At 40.1% G+C, this 22501-nt stretch overlaps 2 protein-coding genes across 2 annotated transcripts; both read left to right on the top strand.

The window, feature by feature from the left end:
• Nucleotides 1-980: 980 nt before the first annotated feature.
• On the top strand, nt 981-2141 carry LOC148041133 (large ribosomal subunit protein eL27-like). The gene is made up of 2 exons (XM_087677427.1): nt 981-1183; nt 1688-2141. The coding sequence occupies exons 1-2, from the start codon at nt 981-983 to the stop codon at nt 2139-2141; spliced, it is 657 nt and encodes a 218-aa protein (XP_087533553.1).
• An 8272-nt stretch (nt 2142-10413) lies between these two features.
• LOC148041132 (large ribosomal subunit protein eL27-like) lies at nt 10414-11173 on the top strand. The gene is made up of 2 exons (XM_087677354.1): nt 10414-10463; nt 10706-11173. Exons 1-2 carry the CDS (start codon nt 10414-10416, stop codon nt 11157-11159), a joined length of 504 nt encoding a protein of 167 aa, XP_087533480.1. The 3' UTR covers nt 11160-11173.
• The last annotated feature ends 11328 nt before the right edge of the window (nt 11174-22501 follow it).

The raw sequence follows: 22501 nt of genomic DNA, 5'->3' as shown, positions 1-22501 counted from the left end.
AGGTCAGATTTAATCCTTATGGATGCTTTGTTGAGGATATGAAAAATAAAGGCCGCTTAATAGCAAAAGGAAAGAAGAAGGGAAGAATGTTTACGTTGGATGCAGACATGTCTGAATTTAGTGCAGCAATGTTTGCACATGGGACCGGTGTAGTTGCAGATATTGATATCTGGCATAAACGCATTGGTCATGTTAATGTACCGAAAAATGAAGTTAGTGATGCAATTTCCTAGCCGTTGACACTTCCAAATCACTTAGTCTACTTTTCATTATGCTTTTGAACCATCTTTCATCACTGGTTCATCAAATCAGTCCTCCCTCCCTCTCTCTCTCTTTTAAACAACCATATGAACAGAACAAGGAGGAGAGAGAAATAAGAGAGAAATTTTGATTTTTTATCTTGCTAAATAGTACACCATTTCTTGTGCAGATCGGAGCGGTGTCGTATTGCTGCGCATTCGAGGTGTGAAAACCACCTAAAAGTCGTGTGTGTGATTTGATACTTTGTACATATTTAGTTGTTATGTTTGCTCTTTCATTCTATGCCGAAGACGGAGAAGAATAAGGAATTTTGGTAGACTGGTAACTTGAGATGCAATTACATGGACCACTTTGATTGTGACCAAGGGTTCGTTTGAAAGCTGTGGCAGCATAGGAGCATTCCCAATGGGCCAAGAGATACATGCTGAGATCATCCTAAGGGGCCTAGAAAGAGACTCTGTTGTTGATGACATGCTTGTGGACATGTATGAATTATGTGACAACTCGTGAATGGGCAACGGCAGTTGATAGAACAAAACTACCAATTTCTATTCTCTACAGGAAGGATCTTGTGAAACTAGATGGTACAGATTCCATGCTGTTGTATGGTTATGGATCATATGAGTATCCAATTGAGCCAGAATTTTGATCAAATAGATTAGCGCTGATTGATAGAGGATTTGTGTATGCTGTTGCACACATACGCGGAGGGGGGAGAGATGGGAGGAAAATGGTATGAAGACGGGAAGCTATTGAAAAAGAAGAACACGTTTATTGACTTTATTGCCTCAGCAGAACAGCTATTGGCCCACAATTTTGGTGCTAAGGATAAGTTATGTATCCATGGGAGAAGTGCAGGTGGTCTGTTGATTGGTGCTGTGCTAAATATGAGGCGTGTGGAACAAAAAGGAAGGAAAAAGAGGTTTTTTTAAAGGGGAAAAAAGGAAGATCTTTTTTTGAATCGAGAGAGAGGGAAAATAGACGAATGAGGAAAGAAAATAGGGGGAGGAATGCCATGGACGGAGCTATCGGATTGTGAGCACCGTAGCAGAAGGAGATGCAGAAGACAAAGAGGCCATGGTGCAGCTAAAGAATAAGACGAAGAAGGAGGTGACGGGGGCTCATATGGCAGACGATGAGGCGAAGACCTACTGAAGATGGCGGACAGTCAATCGCGGACGAAGGTGAGGACTAAGCTGCTACAAAAGACGAGAATCTGAGAATCTGAGACCACGACGAAGCTAATGGGAGAGCCGACAGAGGCGATGTAGCTTCAATGACAAGGAAACTGGTGAACTCTCCTGAGACGAAGGCTGGGAACGGGATGACAAAGGCGTGGATGAAGCCGAGATGAAGCCGAAGGGAGGAAACACGACATTATTGTGGTTAAGTTATCATTTATCACTGGCGTGTAGAGAAATTGAAGAGGAGACTTCATTGAGGAGGAAGTTGATGGAAACCTGCAACTGAGGGGGGGGAAGTTCTTGAAGCCCAACAAGGTGGTGGTCATCCTGCAGGGCCGCTATGCAGGTCGGAAGGCTGTCATCATCAAGAACTACGACGATGACACGCAGAGCCGCTCTTATGGCCATGCTCTGGTTGCAGGCATCGACAGGTACCCCCGGAAGGTGATAAAGAAGGCTTCTCAGAGGAAGATTGCCAAGAGGTCTCGCTTGAAGCCTTTTATCAAACTTGTCAACTACAACCACATTATGCCAACTAGGTACACTCTTGACGTTGTTCTTAAGACTGTTGTTACTGCTGAAAAGCTCGAGACTAAGGCTAAGAGAGTTGAAATAAGAAAGGAGACCAAGGCAATATTTGAAGAGAGATTCAAAACGGGGAAGAACAGGTGGTTTTTCTCCAAGTTGCGATTTTGAAGCCTGTAGGACAGCTGCTGCCTGCTGAATTGAACAGTGTGGTAGTCTTCTGATAGCGGATGTTTCCAACAGCCTTTCTCAATTTTATCTTCAGCTCTACCTCCAGCTCCTCACACAGAAGGCACAAGTTTGTATATGAATCAATGTGTGATATTGCTGGTCAAGATAACCAGATGAAGGCATTGCTATTTTCAGCCACAGAAATTTACAGGTTTACATGGTTAAGGGAGTGGGAAGTATGCTGAATGTACTTGTTGAATGTACTGTGAATGCACCTGCCCTCAGAGATTCCTATTGTGGGTTATGAGCTGATTCCAAATGTTCTCTTGCACTGTCAGATGGCTCCATTACTCCAGACAATGTCCCTGAAACAGCACCTGTGACTGGGATTTATCTCAAATATGTGTGGTTCAAATTCAAAGTGATAGAAGGATTACAGTCTGTAATGTGCACTCTTCAAAGCTAACTACCCTTCAATTCCTAGGATGTGTCAAAGTAAAGATAATCAGCAAGAGTTACCACTGTTCTCCTGAGTACTTTGCTAACTATTGGAAATATAGTAACCAGTAATGATATTCAGACCCAGGTTATCCTAGACAACGAAGCACTTCCTTGCTCGTTGTCTCTGTTTTCTCAAAATCCTGTGAAAAATATAAAGAAGGAAGAAGAAATGAGAAAAGACTCGTAATTTAATTCGATTTTTTATGTGATGTCTGGTGCTGGAGCAAGCTGATCTATTGGAGCGATTTCCATTCAGATGAAGTTGATTATTAACCTCCTATCCTGATATTATTCAAAGTCCTCCGTGGTCGCGACTTTGCTTTCGAAACCCTTCGACATCTTTGGTGAACCTGACGTGAAAGCGTCGCAGAAATTTCAGGATGGGAGATACTTCAGCCTCTATTTCAGCTTCTTCTACAGTTCCAGCTGCGTCTACTTCAGCTCCATCTATGACTGCTGCGTCAAGTACTTCAACGGAGGATCTAAAGTAGATTTTGCAGAATATGTCCATGTATATGCAGCTCCAAAATCAGCAACACAATTGTATATGCAGCAGCAGCAACAATTGCATCAACAGCAGTTGTCCCTGCAAAGGCAACTCTATTCGGAGCAGGAGAATGCAAACAGCGCGACTAAGGCTATTGAAGCAGTTGAGAGTGAGAAGAAGTTATTTGACGGCCGTAATGTTTCAGCATATTTGAAGACATATGAGATCAAGATGGGGTTTTTTGGAGTTCCTGCTGGACTTATGAGTAAGTACTTCCTTCGTCTTGTCACACCTGCTTTGAGGACAAAAGTGACTGATCTTTTTATTCAAAATACACATTGGCAAGATTTTAAGAAGGCCTTGAAAGAAGAATACTTCCTTGAGGACTTTGGTATGGCTACTCGGCGGTCATTCCGAGAGTGGGTCTACATGCCAAACAAAGGTCTCGCTGCTTCGGAGTTGATTCGAGAATTCGAGGAAAGGTATAGTCAGCTTGATGCCATTGAACAAAGAGCATTGGATGTTGAAAAAGTTGAGCTTTTCTTGCAAGCTGCAGATCCTGCTCTTCAAGAAGAATTGGGTGAGCTTCTTGAAGATCGCACGAAGCCTATGGGTCTTAAAAGTGATTGGCAGGATGCTCAGGATGCAGTCTCGACTTTGACCAAGAGGAGGATATGGAAGACTCGCCTACAGAATGGTTCCATGACACCTACACCATCATCAGCTCCTATGACTACTTCTATCCCTGTTATTTCTTCTCCTCCTCAGCCAATTTCTTGGCCTATGCCAGTGCCTACTGTTGCCACTCCACCTATTCCTCCTGTTCCACGACCGATGCCTACACCTTTTGCTCCAAAACCATCCACTCCATCGGTACCTACTTCTCTTGATGACATAATCAAAGGCATCACAGATTTGACACTGGAGTCAATCAAATCGGAGTTGGTGGGTAAGTTGAAGGAGCAGTTTGCTTCGACTGCGCCTGCTACTTCTTCTAGTGCTCCTACTGCACCTAGGAGTGCTCCTAGTGCACCTAGGAGAGATCGGAGATGTATTTGGTGTGATAGTATGGACCATCAGCATTGCAAGGATTGTGATTCTTTTCAGGATGCAAGAAGGCAGAATTTGGTATATTGGGGGCAAGATGGTAAGATTTGGTTGACTGAGACAGGAGCTCCACTTGCTACCAACTTTGGTAAAGGTGGAATGAAGAAGTTAGTGGAGGACATGGCTACACGTACTTTTATGTGACATCTAGAGGTGATGCTTCTGCATATGGAGTTCAGATTGAGAAGGGTTCAGAGACTCAGTCAGCACTATGGACATATGCTATGGAGACTGCAAACAAGGGAAAAATTCAGCAAACTGTTTTGACTAGTGCAGGCTCTAGCATCAGATCAGAGACAGGTTGGGACTCGCCTGTTGACAGGTATTCTATTTATGCTTATTTGGCTAAGTCTCATGGTGCAGATGTACTTGTTGAGGAGAAGCGTAAGAGAGATGAAGAAAATCCAAGTGCAGCTAAGAAGACTAGAGGGGGTGAGTTTGTTACTCCACCTACTGCAGGACTGTCTTCAAGACCAGGGCCAGATCAACAGATGGAGGATGCTCAAAAGAGAGAAAAGAGGCAAGACCCTAGAGAGAGAAAGCAGCCAGGATTCAGATTGATGTCCGATATTGAGACATCTACAGACATGAAGAAAATCTTTAATGATAAGATACTTGGCAGTGAGGTGACTTTCACTATTTCTGAGATTTTGGGCATCTCAAAAAGAGAGTTTCAGGATCAGTTTCAGGAGGTCTTGAAGAGGAAAAGACATGCATTGTCTACCACTGATACACAGGGAGTTTTGATTGGGGAGTTGGATGAGGATGAGGATGAGGTTATGGTTGATAATGATTCTGTTTTTCCGCAGGTAGAGAAGAGGGTTCAGCCTATGCATTATGCTGAAATTGATGAGCATGTCATGATACTGCGTAGTCACTTTTCGCGGAGCCATTGGGCTAGGGCAACTACAGAGACGATGGTAAAGATTGGAGAGAAACAGGTGCCTTATGTTGCATTGGTTGATCATGGTTCAGAGATTAATCTCATAGTTCGTGGAGTTTATGAGAGTAACAGATGGCCTATGGATGTAGAGCATGGATGGCGTATGAGAGCCGCCAATAACACTGCAGGTGATTTGTATGCTGCCTGTCCTAGTGTCAGGGTTTCTATTGGTGATGTAGAGGAGGATTTTCATTTCTTTGTGCAGGATTCATGCTCTTATCCCATAATTCTTGGTCAGCCATTCATTACAGAGATGCGCATTTAAACAAAGGTCATGGATGATGGATCTGCTTATGCACGGATTCGCAGTAAAGATGGTATGAGAGCAGTTCAGTTTATGACTGTATGTGTGAACCATGTTAGAAACAGAGATACTCTCAGAGATGCACCTTTGCCCCCTGTGAGAGATTCGGGTTTTCATTAGGTACCGCCGTTTCGCGAGACGACAGTGGTACAGAGGAGAGGAGATTGGAGTTCTCGCCTCCTGGCAGCAGTGTTTTCTCCTCCGGTTATGTTGGGATTTCAGCAAACAGTTCAATGAGTTATCAGAAGACTTCTAGGTTGCCTAGAGCTGCCAGGCAGTATATATGCAGGAAGGAGAAAAATTTGAAAAATGCAAAAATTTTGGAGGATGATGAGCACATAGATGGGATGTATGACAGTGTGATTTGTGCAGATACGATGAGAGAGATGGGAGATATGCTGAAAACTGATATGCTGAATTGTCACGGTAATGTATTAGTGCAGTCCCTGGACATGTTTCATGAAATTGCAGATTTTATGTCACAGATTGAGTCAGAGGCTGAGGTAACTCAGCAAAGAGTGTTGAGTGCTGAAGAAATTCAGCAAACAGAGTTTCCAGCTGGTTATGAACAGCTTTCAGAGAGACAGAGGGCTGAAAACTTTCAGCCAACAGAGTTTACTGCTGAGATATTTCAGCGTTCAGAGTTTGGGGCTGTTCCTATGCAATCCATAGAGCAGAGGGCTGAGAATATTCAGCCATTGGAGTGCAGAATTGCTGATTTACAGCAAGGTTTATGTAATGCAGAAGAGCATAATGAAGCCAGGGTTGACACGAAATACAAAACTGTGGATAAGAAGGTGAAGCCGGTTGCTGTACCGCTTCCACCTGACAGTGATCAGCAAATAGAGAAGGCTGCTAAACAACAAATTTTGAGGAATCCGGAGCATATTGGTCATAAATTTTCAGTAGAGACTCTTGCTGAATTGAAAATTGAAAATGGTGATTTCTTGTTACCCATAGAGAAGCAATGCTTTCAGGATATGCTTAAGCAACATGGAAGGGGATTTGCTTTTTTCCCACATGAGATTGGATGTGTGAATCCTGATATTGTTGCTCCTATGGTCATTTTTACTATTCCTCATATCCCATGGAATCTCCGACCTATTCCAGTGCCTAAAGCACACTTGCCAAAGCTGATTGATTTATTGAATGAGAAAATCAGGATGGGAATCCTTGAGCCTTCATCTGCACCATACTCAAACAAGTGGTTTACAGTTCCAAAGAAGAATGGTACTCTCCGATTTATTCAGGACATGCAGCCAGTGAACAGAGTTACTATCAGGAATGTTGGTATAGGTCCAGTTGTGGATGAGTTTGCAGAGGCATTTGCTGGACGTGCCATCTATTCTTTGGGTGATTTGTATTCAGGATATGATCAGTTTCATCTGGCTTTGGAAAGCAGGGACATAACCACCATGAGAACTCCTATTGGGCTTGTCAGGATGTGTACCTTGCCTCAAGGTGCCACTAATTCTGTTGCGCATATGATGAATGCCATACATAAGGTCCTTCGTGATTACATACCTCAGCTTACTATGCCTTTCTTAGATGATGTGCCCATTAAGGGGTGTGCAGAAGAAGAGAAGAATGAGAGCCTAAATGAGCAGGGATGCAGATACTTTGTGGCTGATCATATTTCAGCATGTGAGAAGATTTTGGCCAGGTTAGAAGAAGAAAACTTGACACTTTCAGGGCAAAAATCTGTTTTTGGAGTGAATGAGGTTGTCATTGTTGGGCATATGTGTGGATATTATGGCAGGAAACCCTCACCTGATAAGGTGAATGCTATAGGCAAGATTGCAAAGTATTGTTCTACTACTTCAGAGGTACAGAGATTCATTGGTGCTTGTGTGTTTTATATGATTTGGATACCTCATTTTGCACACATAGCAGATTGTTTGTATCAGCTGCTTCGAAAGGGGCAGAAATTCTATTGGGATGAGAGCCACACTAGAGCCATGTGGAAATTGAAGAAGTTATTGCAGAATGCTCCTACTCTCAGGAAAGCGGATTATAATTGTGAAAGGCCTATTGTATTGACAGTTGACACTAGTCCAATTGGCATAGGTTGGGCTGTGGGTCAAGATGATGCAGATGGAAATAGGTATGCTATTCGGTTTGGGGCAAAAGTCCTAAACGAGAGACAGAGGAGATATCCGCAAATCAAGAGAGAGTTATTGGGGATTGTCACAGCTCTTAAATGTGACAAGGAGTACTTTATTGGAGCTTCAGTTGTGGTAGAGACAGATTGCTTGCCATTGATTGGTATGATCACGAGTTGCTCTACTCTGGATATAGCTATGTTGAGATGGATTGCATATATCAAGTCATTAAATCCGGAATTTAAACACATAGCAGGGAAGGATAATCCAGTGGCAGATATGTTGTCTAGAGCCAGATATGATGATGAGGAGACTCTACTTGCAGAAGAGGATGATGCAGAAATTTCAGCCACTATGGTTGATCATGTTTGTCATGTCTATGATATTGTGGCTTTCACAAAAGAACTCTATGTTGGAGATTGGTTGCAGATTGGCAGGTACCTTAGTACATTAAGCAAAAGAGATGAATGGACAGATGAAGAGTTCAAGAAGATCAGAAGGAAAGCCTATGGTTATTTTCTCAAGGATGGATTTCTTTGGAAGCATCCGAAGAAAAGAGGCGGATTACCTTTGCGGGTTGTCTGCGATAGAGGGACACAGTTACAGGTGATGAGGGAGTTTCATGAGAGTCCTTGGGCTGGTCATAGAGGAGTATGGGCTACTTATGAGAAAATCAAGGAGAAATATTGGTGGAAAGGCATGTATAGAGATGTTTCTCATTTTGTTGAGACTTGCAGAGACTGCCAGATGTATTCAGTAGTGCGTCATCGAGATGAGCTTCATCTGATCTATCCACTATGCATTCATTATAAGTGGGTAGTTGATTTGGTTACCATGCCTATGGGTCTATGGCAGATGGGGTACATTGTTTTGGCTAGAGAGGATCTTACCAATCATGTTGAGGGCAGATCTTTGAGAACGAAGACCACTAGTGCAGTGTGTAAATTCTTATTGGAGGAAATTTTCTGCAGGTATGGTTGTGTGGGTAAGATCACTGCGGATCGTGGTGAATTGGATGCAGATGAAGCTAGGGAGTTTTTCTCTCAGCTAGGAATCAAGTTGGCTCTAACCACAGCATATAATCCAGAGGGAAATGGAAAGAGTGAAAGAGGGCATCCGCCGATAGTGAAAGCATTAGCCAAAGCATGCAGAGGACGGATTGGAGAATGGCCAAGACTTCTACCATTTGCTTTATGGGCTGATCGTACGACTCATAGTGTTACCACAGGATATATGATTGCAGAGTTGATGTATGGTCAAAAACCTGTTATGCCGACTTGTCCTTTGACTTGGTCAGTTTTACCTTGGCAGGAGGATTTGATGAGAGAAGAGCTCTTAGCTCTTTGGATTCGATAGTTGGAGAGGAGACCAGAGGATATTCAGCTAGCTATTGACAGGTTGAAGGTTGCTAGACTAAGGAACAAGGACAGGTTTGACAGCAGGCATCGCTTGCGGCCTAGATCAATAGAAGAGGGAGATTGGGTATTGGTCTTTGATAGCAGCCTTGAAAATCAGCATACTGCACTTCGGAAGATGGTGAAAAGATGGTTTGGGCCATACATAGTCAGACATGTCTTTGATAATGCAACATATGAGCTGACTGAATTGGATGGGACAGTGCTTAGAGTGCCTATTGCTGGAAAAAGAATCAAGATTTTCAAGAAAAGAGATAATGAGGATTATGCATTGGAAGAATTTTCAAGAGAAGAGCAACGACAAGAAACTCCAATGGAAGAGACACATGATATAACAGATAATCTTGTTGATCTACCGGAAATGCATAACGAAGAGATTGATCTGTTTGTGGATCTTGATGTCAATGATCATGGGTAGTTGGCCCATCCGGAGGATGCGCAGGATTAGAGGGGGTGGATGTCGTACTGCTGCGCATTCGAGATGTGAAAATCACCTAAAAGTCGTGTGTGTGATTTGATACTTTGTACATATTTAGTTATTATGTTTGCTCTTTCATTCTATGCCGAAGACGGAGAAGAATAAGGAATTTTGGTAGACTGGTAACTTGAGATGCAATTACATGGACCACTTTGATTGTGACCAAGGGTTCGTTTGAAAGCTGTGGCAGCATAGGAGCATTCCCAATGGGCCAAGAGATACATGCTGAGATTATCCTAAGGGGCCTAGAAAGAGACTCTGTTGTTGATGACATGCTTGTGGACATGTATGAATTATGTGACAACTCGTGAATGGGCAACGGCAGTTGATAGAACAAAACTACCAATTTCTATTCTCTACAGGAAGGATCTTGTGAAACTAGATGGTACAGATTCCATGCTGTTGTATGGTTATGGATCATATGAGTATCCAATTGAGCGAGAATTTTGATCAAATAGATTAGCGCTGATTGATAGAGGATTTGTGTATGCTGTTGCACATATACGCGGAGGGGGAGAGATGGGAGGAAAATGGTATGAAGACGGGAAGCTATTGAAAAAGAAGAAACACGTTTATTGACTTTATTGCCTCAGCAGAACACCTATTGGCCCACAATTTTGGTGTTAAGGACAAGTTATGTATCCATGGGAGAAGTGCAGGTGGTCTATTGATTGGTGCTGTGCTAAATATGAGGCGTGTGGAACAAAAAGGAAGGAAAAAGAGGTTTTTTTAAGGGGAAAAAAGGAAGAGCTTTTTTTGAATCGAGAGAGAGGGAAAATAGACGAATGAGGAAAGAAAATAGGGGGAGGAATGCCATGGACGGAGCTATCGGATTGTGAGCACCGTAGCAGAAGGAGATGCAGAAGACAAAGAGGCCATGGTGCAGCTAAAGAATAAGACAAAGAAGGAGGTGACGGGGGTGCATATGGCAGACGATGAGGCGAAGACCTACTGAAGATGGCGGACAGTCAATCGTTGGACGAAGGTGAGGACTAAGCTGCTACAAAAGACGAGAATCTGAGAATCTGAGACCACGACGAAGCTAATGGGAGAGCCGACAGAGGCGATGTAGCTTCAACGACAAGGAAACTGGTGAACTCTCCTGAAACAAAGGTTGGGAACAGGATGACAAAGGCGTGGATGAAGCCGAGATGAAGCTGAAGGGAGGAAACACGACATTATTGTGGTTAAGTTATCATTTATCACCGGCGTGTAGAGAAATTGAAGAGGAGACTTCATTGAGGAGGAAGTTGATGGAAACTTGCAACTAAGGGGGGGGAAGTTCCTGAAGCCCAACAAGGTGGTGGTCATCCTGCAGGGCCGCTACACAGGTCGGAAGGCTGTCATCATCAAGAACTACAACGATGACACGCAGAGCCGCTCTTATGGCCATGCTCTAGTTGCAGGCATCGACATGTACCCCCGGAAGGTGATAAAGAAGGCTTCTCAGAAGAAGATTGCCAAGAGGTCTCGCTTGAAGCCTTTTATCAAACTTGTCAACTACAACCACATTATGCCAACTAGGTACACTCTTGACGTTGTTCTTAAGACTGTTGTTACTGCTAAAAAGCTCGAGACTAAGGCTAAGAGAGTTGAAACAAGAAAGGAGACCAAGGAAATATTTGAAGAGAGATTCAAAACGGGGAAGAACAGGTGGTTTTTCTCCAAGTTGCGATTTTGAAGCCTGTAGGACAGCTGCTGCCTGCTGAATTGAACAGTGTGGTAGTCTTCTGATAGCGGATGTTTCCAACAGCCTTTCTCAATTTTATCTTCAGCTCTACCTCCAGCTCCTCACACATAAGGCACAAGTTTGTATATGAATCAATGCGTGATATTGCTGGTCAAGATAACCAGATGAAGGCATTGCTATTTTCAGCCACAGAAATTTACAGGTTTACACGGTTAAGGGAGTGGGAAGTATGCTGAATGTACTGTGAATGCACCTGCCCTTAGAGATTCCTATTGTGGGTTATGAGCTGATTCCCAATGTTCTCTTGCACTGTCAGATGGCTCCATTACTCCAGACAATGTCCCTGAAACAACACCTGTGACTGGAATTTATCTCAAATATGTGTGGTTCAAATTCAAAGTGATAGAAGGATTACAGTCTGTAATGTGCACTCTTCAAAGCCAGCTACCCTTCAATGCCTAGGATGTGTCAAAGTAAAGATAATCAGCAAGATTTACCACTGTTCTCCTGAGTACTTTGCTAACTATTGGAAACATAATAACCAGTAATGATATTCAAACCCGGGTTATCCTAGACAACGAAGCACTTCCTTACTCGTTGTCTCTGTTTTCTCAAAATCCTGTGAAAAATATAAATAAGGAAGAAGAAAGGAGAAAAGACTCGTAATTTAATTCGATTTTTTATGTGATGTCTGGTGCTGGAGCAAGCTGATCTATTGGAGCGATTTCCATTCAGATGAAGTTGATTATTAACCTCCTATCCTGATATTATTCAAAGTCCTCCGTGGTCGCGACTTTGCTTTCGAAAACCCTTCGACAGTGGAGAGTGAAAAATTGAAGCATCCAATACCCAAGAGTAGGGAGAGAATGGTTGCAGTTCAAAAAAATCCAGTTTTTGGGGGAAAGAAGAAGACGACAAAAAATGTGTCTCCCCCTCTCCCATGGTGTTTCATTTCTTGGAGATTAAGCTCTTCTTTAAAAAAATTACCACAAGTCTCTCAAATAACTAGTTCAATCTTGGGTTTTCACACTTGTGTAAAGTGGTTTTGGCTTGGTTGAGGGGGTTAACAGTGTCAAAATTTCTTTCCAGCTTTCGAATCATAGTAGTTTATTCATAATACCAAACATTACTACCATTAAATGGGGGGTCAAGTGGACTCTGATTGACGAATGGACACTTGTGTTGGGATATTGGGATTGAAATGCATCTAGGAAGACTACAGCTCCTTAATCCATAACCATTTCATTTTGCACCAAAAATGCATCTTTCACACCTCTCAAGATCTTTTTGTACTTGAATCTCAACTTTAAAATGTGCTCTCATTGGCGACCATGGGATAGGGTGACTCAAGTGGTGGAATCCACGAACTAATTTGCACAAACTTAAACCATAAAGAGCATCAAGTTGCTACAAAGAAAAGTACAAAACAATGCACAAACACAGCTCTCACCCTATCAATGATAAGATCAAAGCATGAAGTCCACAAGGGATAGACCAAGCTCAATTAGGAAAAGCTCCAGAGCTAGCCACTAACCAACTGCTCCAACACAAATCGCTAAAAAGAACTATCAAAGGAGTCATCCTAAGTGGTGGTCTAACGTGCCTACCTAGCCTAGGAGAACTGGACCAAGAACTCCTACTAGGCGAGGACTCCTATAGCCTAGTCTACAGATTTTTCCATTTTACCACATTTTTCTTCAGTATTTTATACTTGGGAGTGTAAAAAGAAGAGAGTTGAGTGCATTGTGACCCAAGGGGAGAACATGACATTAGACTCAGGCCCTGTCTCAATATCCAAGAACCTACGAAGCTCTCGCAAGGTGACACTAAATCCTTTTCTTCTTCTATTCACTTTTGTTTTAGCTCCAACCATCTGTATTTCTTTTTCCGGTTAAATGCCACCCCCAAGAAGACAAGGCATTGGCCTTGCGTCTCTAACTCGCCCTCAAGAACGTACCAGTTCCTCGCAAGGCCATGATCATCTACTCTTGGAATTTCTTTCTTTCTTTTCTTTTTTCAAGAGTTAGGACTCCTTTTTACACACCTCCATATCTTATAAATATTTATGATATATTCATGATCTGTTTCTTATATTTGACAGGCTTCTCTATCTATCTCATAACTAATAGGGACTCCTAGAAACAATTGCCTAGTAGGCTAGCAGAACAAGGTCACTAGGACTACTCTCAAAAAAAGCTCTTAGAGTGCCCAACAATGTCTTTACAAGCAGTAGACAACTGCTAAAACCTTCCTAGACACACCAAACCTAGCCCTGGGACTTCATGCCTTGAATGCTAGCCCCTCACAAAAAGAAAAAATTTCCAAGTATATATATACACAAAAAGCATAAAGGAAAAGACCTCATAAAGGAAGCACATCACCTTGACTTGGTTAGAAGAATCTTTTACACAGCATGAGGCTCGCTCCTGATGCTCCATCGAACTTTTTTAGTGCATCATTGACACAAAAACCCATTAACCACACCGGCACCAAACAACTAAATAGCCCTCTTGGTCTAATGAGGTAAATTCAATTCACTACAAAATAAAGGGCCCTCTTAGCCTAATGAAATCAAACATTAAATCCAACAAGAACAGCCCTCTTGGCCTAATGAGATAAATCCACCAAAGCATACCATTCAACATCCTATTGTTGAAAACAAACTATTGGCCCCCACATAAATCATATTGAAGCACAAAACTAGGCCAATGGGATTGCTTGCTCATGCTCTACACTAAATGCATCAAATTATTAGCTAACCCCTTATATAAATGGTAAGAGGTGTCCTACGAATATGTCATTGAACGATCCGATGTGTCCATGAAAGAATAGGAAGATGGTCAATCACTACTTGGCTCATAAACCATACTAACCATCGACAACCAAAACAGGATATGTTAGTAAGCAGTCCTCATACCAGCCTTGGACTAACATCAAGAGACAATTGTTAAAGTCTCTCCGCTCCACAATTAAGAAAGACATCTTTAAGAAAGGCATAAGTTGATACATCACTACCTCAAAAATCCCAAGGATGTCCTAGTTTGCATGATGATACATTCTTAGAATGAGATTTCTCACACTATAAGTCCCATTCAATTGGTTGATCACTAACTGTGAGTCACCTTAACCAATAACCGGGGAATAACACCATGTTTGGCTAGATTTATTTTCATAAACAAGGCCTTGTATTATACCATATTATTTGTAAAAGTAGTTCCTAAATATACTTCCATTCTTAAAACTACTCAACAATGGGGATCTTGTATGACAACCCCAATACTCACATGCTAAATGGGTCCTCCACTCGTGGGGGTTCACGATGTATATATATCCTCTATATAATGTGCATTCATGGCCTATTTATAAATATCCTAATATGTGAAATTTTTTTAAATAAAACACAACCCTTTTCTATTCAATCTGTAAGTAACCCTTTTATATGACACCCTTCTGTATGTAAAAATTGTATAAAAATGGTGTTTTAAAAACCTCTTATTTTGAACTCACGTTATATATACATATATTTATGAGTGACCCCCCCCCCCCCCCCTCGAGGTCCTCCAGAAGCTCCATCAAAATATCACATATAAACCGAGGCTTCATTGATGGAACCTGCCATGGCAATCAACTTACTCGTAATTATGATAGTTAAAATCTAATTGAGAGAGAGAGTGTAAGGTATGTAACTCAATAGGGATATTAGTAAGCACACGATGACAATGGTAGCAATAGACTCGAATATCCCATGTAAAATATCAATCTTTCCACTCAGTAATGTGATAACCCTTACTCCACTAGATCATTATGGCTTGGTGGTAACACTGCTCTAAATATAGATGCTCAAGATAAATAATGATTCTCCCCATCCAATAGTCTTGGTACTCTCTGTAAGTTTAAGTTGAATCTTGAAGGACCTGCAAAGGCACAAAGTCTGACATTAGTCCCTATACATAATAGGACTTCAGTTTATTGAAATTTACTTTAGCTTTAAACTCTACCCCTTGCAAATACGCACTCTAATTGATGAACTGACACTTGCGTTCGGTTCCTATAATCAAAATGCATCTAAAAAAAATCGAGCTCCTTGATTTGTAACCGTTTTATTTTGCACCAAAAAATGTCCCTTTTATGTCGCTTAGGGTCCTTTTGCACTTAAATCCCAGGTCTTTCACTATCAATTTGTTGGGTCCTCTACCCAAGGTTAGGGTTTCCTTGAACCAATCCGTCTGTACTCTTACTTCAAAAATCCATGGTCTTCCCCAGAAACAGAGGATAAGAGGTCTTGTAAGAATTTGGTTTTACCACCAAATAAGTTAGCTAATAGTCTCTTTCCACTAGAGTTGACTTCACATATGGGAGAATATCCAAAGACTTAATTCTGCTCTAGTCTGCTAGTTTGATAAACCACTGTGTAGACTGCATACATTGTAAGTCTAGATCCTTCATTGTCACATTCGTCATTATGTTCACTGATGAGTCTCCACTATCAATCAATACATTCGTAATAAATCATCCTTCAATCCAAATGTTAATCTCTAGGTGTCACAAACCAGGAAGGCATTAGCCACATCCACTATTATTACTAGCTCTGGGGCCTTGTTGGACTTAATGGCAGTTGTGGAGCAATCCTTAGGCCACGCCTTCTTGTAATTATGCTCTTAAATTTCTTTCGGAAACAGCTAGGGGACAACATCAGCACTTTCGGAGTGTTAGGCTTAGTTTGAAGGTATCTAGGTCTTCGACCAAATCGTACTCTTTGATAGGATCCACACACTTCTCCAACTGGCTAGAGAAATGGGTGATAGCCACTTTCATCTTTTCTCTTTGTTCTATAAGTGGCAACATCTAAACTTCTTCTAATACTGGAGGTACTTCTACATCACCTATCTCCTAGACCTATTCATATCTCCTAGATAGTCTTTGTGTCTATCTCTAGCACATCAGTGCTTTGTATTGCATTATTATATTCTATACCGTTGAATTTTCTCTATTGGAAGATTGGACTTTATAGTTTTGGAAAGAGGATCATTTTGTTTTTGGATGAGTGATTTGCTTTTCTTAGCATATGTGATTGCGAAAACTTTCAATTCCACTAAGTTGGAGGCAGGTCCTTAGGCCTTGATCTAGCTTTTGGCACCATTGACCTTCATAGGGGCTGGATTGGGATAGTCTTTTTAGTATATCCTTCTCCTTTGCATCTGCTGCATAAGGGCTTATGGTCCACTGACCTTGTAGGGTTTGGAAAATTATCGGGGAAGTTACTATATGTATATCATCTACATCATGTGCGTTCAAGGCCTATTTATAAATATCCTTATCTATGAATTTTTCTTGAATAAAACATAACCATTTTCTATTCAATTTTTAAATAAACCCTTTATATTGCACCCTTCTGTATGTAAAAAGTGTATAAAAATGGTATTTTAAAAATACTTTATTTTGAACCCACATGATGCACACATATATTCATGAGTAACTTACCCGATGAAAAATTTGGTGAAATATGTTCTTAATACTATATTAGGGAATTTGGAAATTCTTATATAATTTAAAAATTCCTAGTATAGTTAATATTTGGCCACATGATCAAATCTTATTCTCTTACTTGAAAGTGAAATCTACCCTAATTACTATATAGGTGTTATTTCCAAACCCTGCTTTGAAGCATGGGTTAAGATTTAGCCACATGTCCAAATCTTTACCCCTTATTTGAAAGTGGGACTTGAGAGACTCCCAAATTCTCTAATATGGTGTTTTTTTTCTCCATATCTGTAATACTCCACTTCTGATCTCTAGCTACACCAGACTGTCTTCCTCTATAGCTTTGGAAGGGAAACTTCCTTGGGCCAAAATTAGGACCAAACTCTTTAGGCTTTGGGCCAATATCCTAGGTTGTCATCTTATTCTAGCAGGTTAAACCTTGCTTTCTCATCTTTCTTTCTTCTTTCATATATCTCCTTTAGAGAATAAATGTCTTTTGCGCGGTTCTTCTATACACAATATGAACAAAAGGCTCCTGGGATAGTTGGTTTTCAAGTATATTCAGTGGCTAAATGTCTTGCTTGATTGTTCATTCCACACCATGTAATAGATTGCGTCATATCTCTTCCATGCTCTATAGTATTGGAGATGTTGGAGATATTCACCTTTAGTTTCTATAGCTATTCTATAATAACATCCATCAACTCTTGAATTGAATTGGATAAATAGTCCTTAAAGTTTTCTCCTCCTCGAGTAGTCATAGTAGGATTTTGGGAAGTCTCTGTAATCACTACATAGACTACTTGGATATGTCCAAAGGGTCCTCTTGATTCTGATTTTTAGACCTCTTGTTGAGACTGTTGGTTTTTTTGTTTTAGTTGATAGGGTTCCACTGTTGTTGTTGACTTGCCATTGGGAGAATGGTTTGAGGCCACTATTATTGTGGTTGAACCATCATTTGAGGAACTGCTATATGTGGCCATTGTGGATTTGGTGCACTGTACTATGGAACTATTTGCATCTGAGGGGAGGAATAGGGAAAAATCCTTGGGATTGCATTTGGTGGGTATACCATTCTTAGCGTGGGAGGATATAAGACTCCTCTTCTTGAAGTCATCAAGAGCCTTGCTTCAACTTTATCATATAAACTTGCACCTTCCACTGGAGCTTGCAGGTTGACTAGTCTTCTCAACTCCATAAACTTACAAACTTTTGGTTATAGGCCTCTAAGAAAAACTCCCTTCTAAATACCTTCATCCAAGTTATGGTTGGTTCCTCTCTTCAATATGGATTTCATTCTAGAAACACGTGCTTTCAGTCATTCTCCAAAGGATTGACTCCTCTCTATCCGCTCTTCAAAACCTTCATGCCTGAATCTGGCAAGAAAGGCAACCGTTAGGTTGTCCCATGTGCCAAAAGTTCATGCTACTTGTCTCTCATACCACTAGAACGTCGCCCTTTTAATAGTGATGGGGAATATTTCCAACCAATGCTTGGGGGATTCTAGCATTATTGGCCATACAAGCTACCATGAACCGACTACATGAAGATCAATGTGTTCATTGTACTCTCCCTTAAGGATTGGAAACACAAGACTACATTTGATGGCATATCATCAACATTTCTAGGATGGATCTGACTTGAAAGGGGACCTTGAGTTTCCAATGGAACTACTATAAAGAGTACCACAAAGGCATTAAAGGAAGCTTCTACTACTAGCTTGTTCTTAGCTTCGATTTTTTTCTTCTCTCTTCTCACATGCCTCTAGATTCGTTCTAATGCTTGCCTCTTGATCCATCATTAACATTAAGGAGTTGGATCCACCCAAATTTTTGTACTCAATAGAAAGAAATCAAAAGGGCTTCAGTATCTAGATGACTCTCTTACTAACATTTCTTCTACTTCCTTCTTTTCAACATGTCTGAATTTGGCTTTCATTCCACTAGAGAGAGGAATATATTCAATTTTAAATATATCAAAATTCATTCTTCTAAGGATCGCCATAGTGCCATTATCCTGATAATACCAACTTCAGAGGGTTTCAATAGCATAGGTGGTGAAGAATACTCTATCTATTGTCCACGACTCTTAAAACTTCTTCATAATCTCCTAGTTGATGATATCAAACAATTCTTCAATGAAGGCCAAATCTTTAATTGATACTCATTTTGTCTGTTTTTCTCTTCAAATTTTTTAGAAACAATTGACTATAGTGAAACAACTTTCGATAGCTTCAAAAGACAATCAGATCAGTTTGTCACATAGAGCCCACATTAGGATGGTGATATGTTTCTTCCACTGAGGAATGCACTTCTTGTAGAAAGTGGCTTTAGAAATGAAGATCTCCAATTCTTCAATAGTAGTAGGTATTGTATACTCTTTCATTACTTTTTTTCGTCTTCAACAATGCTACTACTTCTGTTTTCAGCCCTCTAATGGTAGTATTCCCCGACTACGCACCAAAAAAATGGAGTCCTAAGAGAGGAACACCAAGAAAGTGGACAAACTAATGTAGCAAAAATTATCTTGTCACACAAACAAGTATATTCTTCATACTTTAATCAACCACAATAAGAAAATAAACACTAAGAACAACCAATCTTCACACAACATTATATAGTAACTATCCCACACATTTATCATAAAAAATCTTCAACATATTCTTCATATTCTTCATAGAATCCATCTAATAATCAATAGGACACAAAGAAATGATCAACTTTCAATGAAATTGATCACATAGTATTCATATTTCATTGTCTTCATAGTCATCACAATCTTTCTCTCAATATCTCTCATAGTCTCACTCATAGATATATTATTTTTTATAGAAAATTGGCTCTCTCATACACTATCTCTCTCACATATTCTTTCTCTCAGTAGTATATTGTAATAAAAAATAATAACTCTAAAAAATCCTCTCTTGGTCATGGATACCCCTCCCAAGAGGTATGCCTAAAATGAAGAGTTATTAGTGCCACTACAGTGTTCCTTAAGAGCTCATCAGTATCATTGTCACTTTGGTCTTTAGTTCAAATCTTCATAAGCTACTTCCTCTACTTCTTCAAGCTATTTCAAGCTTGCATTATTCCTCTTTCAAGATTGCAAAACATCCCCAATCTAGACATCCATCCATCAAAATACTCATAAAAGCAAACAAAGGTTTGCAGACCACATACAAAAGCTCTATATAGAACACTATAGAAGGTCTATAGAAGGCATAAACACCATATAGCTTAAACCAAAACCAATTTAAACCATTCAAAACCTCCCAAAACACTCTCAATAATTCCTCAACTCACTCATTCACAATCTCAACCTTACAAATAAAAAGAAAACATATCAAAATCAGAGGCAAAATAAACCCTATCAGAACTAAATAGACAATTCACAAAACTAATCAAAACATCATAAGTTAATCAAAACCATCATGAGCTTCTTAAAACTACTCAACCCATCCCAAAAAACTTCAAATACTTCCAAAATCAATCAATAAATCCTCAAAATAAACTATTCAACTCACAAACACAACAAAAATCAACCCAAAAATCAAGGCAATTGAGTCCTCAATAGATTGTGATTTGTTTATTCTTTCTCTCATCTTGATCTCTTTAAACCTTACTCTTTGCACCCTTATTTCTAAAATCCCTATGGTTTCATGTTTCATTCATTTATCCCCAGATAGTAGTAAACATTGAGACATATAATCATTCACATCTTTCAAAGCCCTTTTCAATAAAAGCTTTTGTGGATCTTATCAAATATCTCAAATAGGCCCAAATGTCCACCATTAGAGATGAATGCATGTATTGAATATTTTTTTGGTTGAAGTTGGTTAGAAGCATTAAATAAACTTGTCCCTTGAACCATAAGAGACCATTATGCCACTTGAAATCTAGAAGTTCTTCATTGTCACCTTACTGTAATTTCTACATTAACATGGTAGGATGGCCATCCAATAAGTAGTCCTCTTCAATTTCATGAATCAAACATGCCCACATTCTAGATAAAGCATAAGTCACTATATTATATTTCCTCGCCATGTGAGAGATCTCAAAGTAATAACTCTCTAAAGTAGCTAATCATCACCTTTGGTTGGGAGAAAGGTTAGGTTGCCAAAGGAAATACTTTAAGATCGGATGATCGCCCTTGACCTTGAACTAGCTGCCATAGAGATAATGATGCCATTTCTTGATGGCTTCTGAGAGATCTCAAAGTCATAACTCTCTAAAGTAGCTCATCATCACCTTTGCTTAGGAGAAAGGTTAGGTTGTGAAAGGAAATACTTTAAGATTGGATGATCACCCTTGACCTTGAACTAGCTGCCATAGAGATAATGATGCCATTTCTTGATGGCTTCATGGAGGATTGCAAGCATCTCTTGCTCATAGACATGGTGCATCCTTTCTTTGTCATCAAGCTTTCTACTTTTGTATGTAGTTTGATATCAATGTAATGGAAGGGACTTCAACTGAAAATAAATTTCTCAATAACTAGAAGATATCTAGCAAAATCCATATCTTACCATATGTTCATGAGTAGCACATGGTACCTAGAAGCTATAGTTGAAATGTAAAAGTATAATGGAAAAATATGCAACATGATACTTAGCTCATGGTATGAGTACACACCCTCAATGACTAGTGGAAGGTTTAAGACTCAAGAGCTAGATTGCTCAAATGAAAAATGATAAAAAATCATTTACAATGGCAAACACTTGCCTTTTATATGGGCTCCTAAGTTTCTAAGGTTATTACAAGGCTAAGGGTGAATTTTACTTTATTACATATATCATGAAGATATAAGCTATTGATATATGAGACTATGGGAGCATTTATAATATGTTTCCATGTATGTGCGCCATGGAATCAAGGTATATGCTAAGATACCTACACAGCATGATCATAAAAAAACTTGCATGATTATGATGACATGTGACTAGCCTTACAGTCTAAGATAAACAACTTATGGCAAGATTTTTAATACAAAGCTATCTTTTATCATTGTTTTCATTGCAAATGTGATTTGTGGCCCGAACCTTATCAATGAAGACACCATGTTATTCTTACAAGATTACCACAAGGATAATGATAGCGATGCTTGTCAATAGTGATGTGGTAGGTGCGTCTTAATAGGCCGGAAAGTTGTGTATCCAAAAATGTTCATGAAGAGATGGGTTGGTGCTACTATTATTAGATATGGCCATATATGGCTATGCTTTCATGTTTATGGAGATGATGGTAGCCAAGGCATCATCCATACATGGAAAATATCTATACATTGAGTCAATGACATTGAGGGAGTTGCAACATGTCAAGAGTGTCATTATCCTTTCGATAATGGAGCTTGTGGAGCATGGGAGGCATGTATAGTTGTGATCCACCATGTTTTCCATCAAAGAAAATAAGTTCCTTAAGTGTGAAGGCCATCCTAATTACAGAGTAAGTGGTGTTGGGTTATAGCCCATGAGTAGGTTAAAGTTGAGAGTTGACTCCCTACTACAAGAGCAATTAATAACCATGGCTAAGCACTTAGCTTAAGAACAATTTGTAAGAAAATCATAGGTCACACATTGATTTTTATTTGGCATATCCAATCATTGGTAGTTGTGTTGAGATTAAATAAGGATAATTAGGGTTTATATTATTCGGGATAAATGAAACCTTAGTCCAAGAGAATGGTTGTGTGCTCGATAAATAACACAAGGAAGGATGTAATGTGTAGAAGAATGTCTAGAAGAGGTTCAAGCTCAACATGACTCTAGCAACAAGTGGGCTAAATCAAGGGGTACATCGATCCAATTAAGGGGTAAGAATATGATTGTGGGCTAGCCTTGGGAGGTATCCAACGTA

This window comes from Lygodium microphyllum, chromosome 1 (genome assembly GCF_053477565.2).
Source record: "Lygodium microphyllum isolate KBCC chromosome 1, Lygodium_microphyllum_v1.1.10, whole genome shotgun sequence".
In the NCBI taxonomy this organism is placed as follows: Eukaryota; Viridiplantae; Streptophyta; class Polypodiopsida; order Schizaeales; family Lygodiaceae; genus Lygodium; species Lygodium microphyllum.
The sequence above is the reverse complement of the archived record's forward strand: the minus strand, read 5'-3'. Positions and strand labels throughout refer to the sequence as shown.

Bases quoted from the DNA above. Each gene is read 5' to 3' on its own strand.
- LOC148041133 (XM_087677427.1), top strand. From the start codon at position 981: ATGGGAGGAAAATGGTATGAAGACGGGAAGCTATTGAAAAAGAAGAAC. The intron at 1,184-1,687 runs GTTTTTTTAAAG...GAGAAATTGAAG, and splicing joins CAAAAAGGAAGGAAAAAGAG to AGGAGACTTCATTGAGGAGG.
- LOC148041132 (XM_087677354.1), top strand. From the start codon at position 10,414: ATGAGGCGAAGACCTACTGAAGATGGCGGACAGTCAATCGTTGGACGA. The intron at 10,464-10,705 runs GTGAGGACTAAG...GAGAAATTGAAG, and splicing joins CAGTCAATCGTTGGACGAAG to AGGAGACTTCATTGAGGAGG.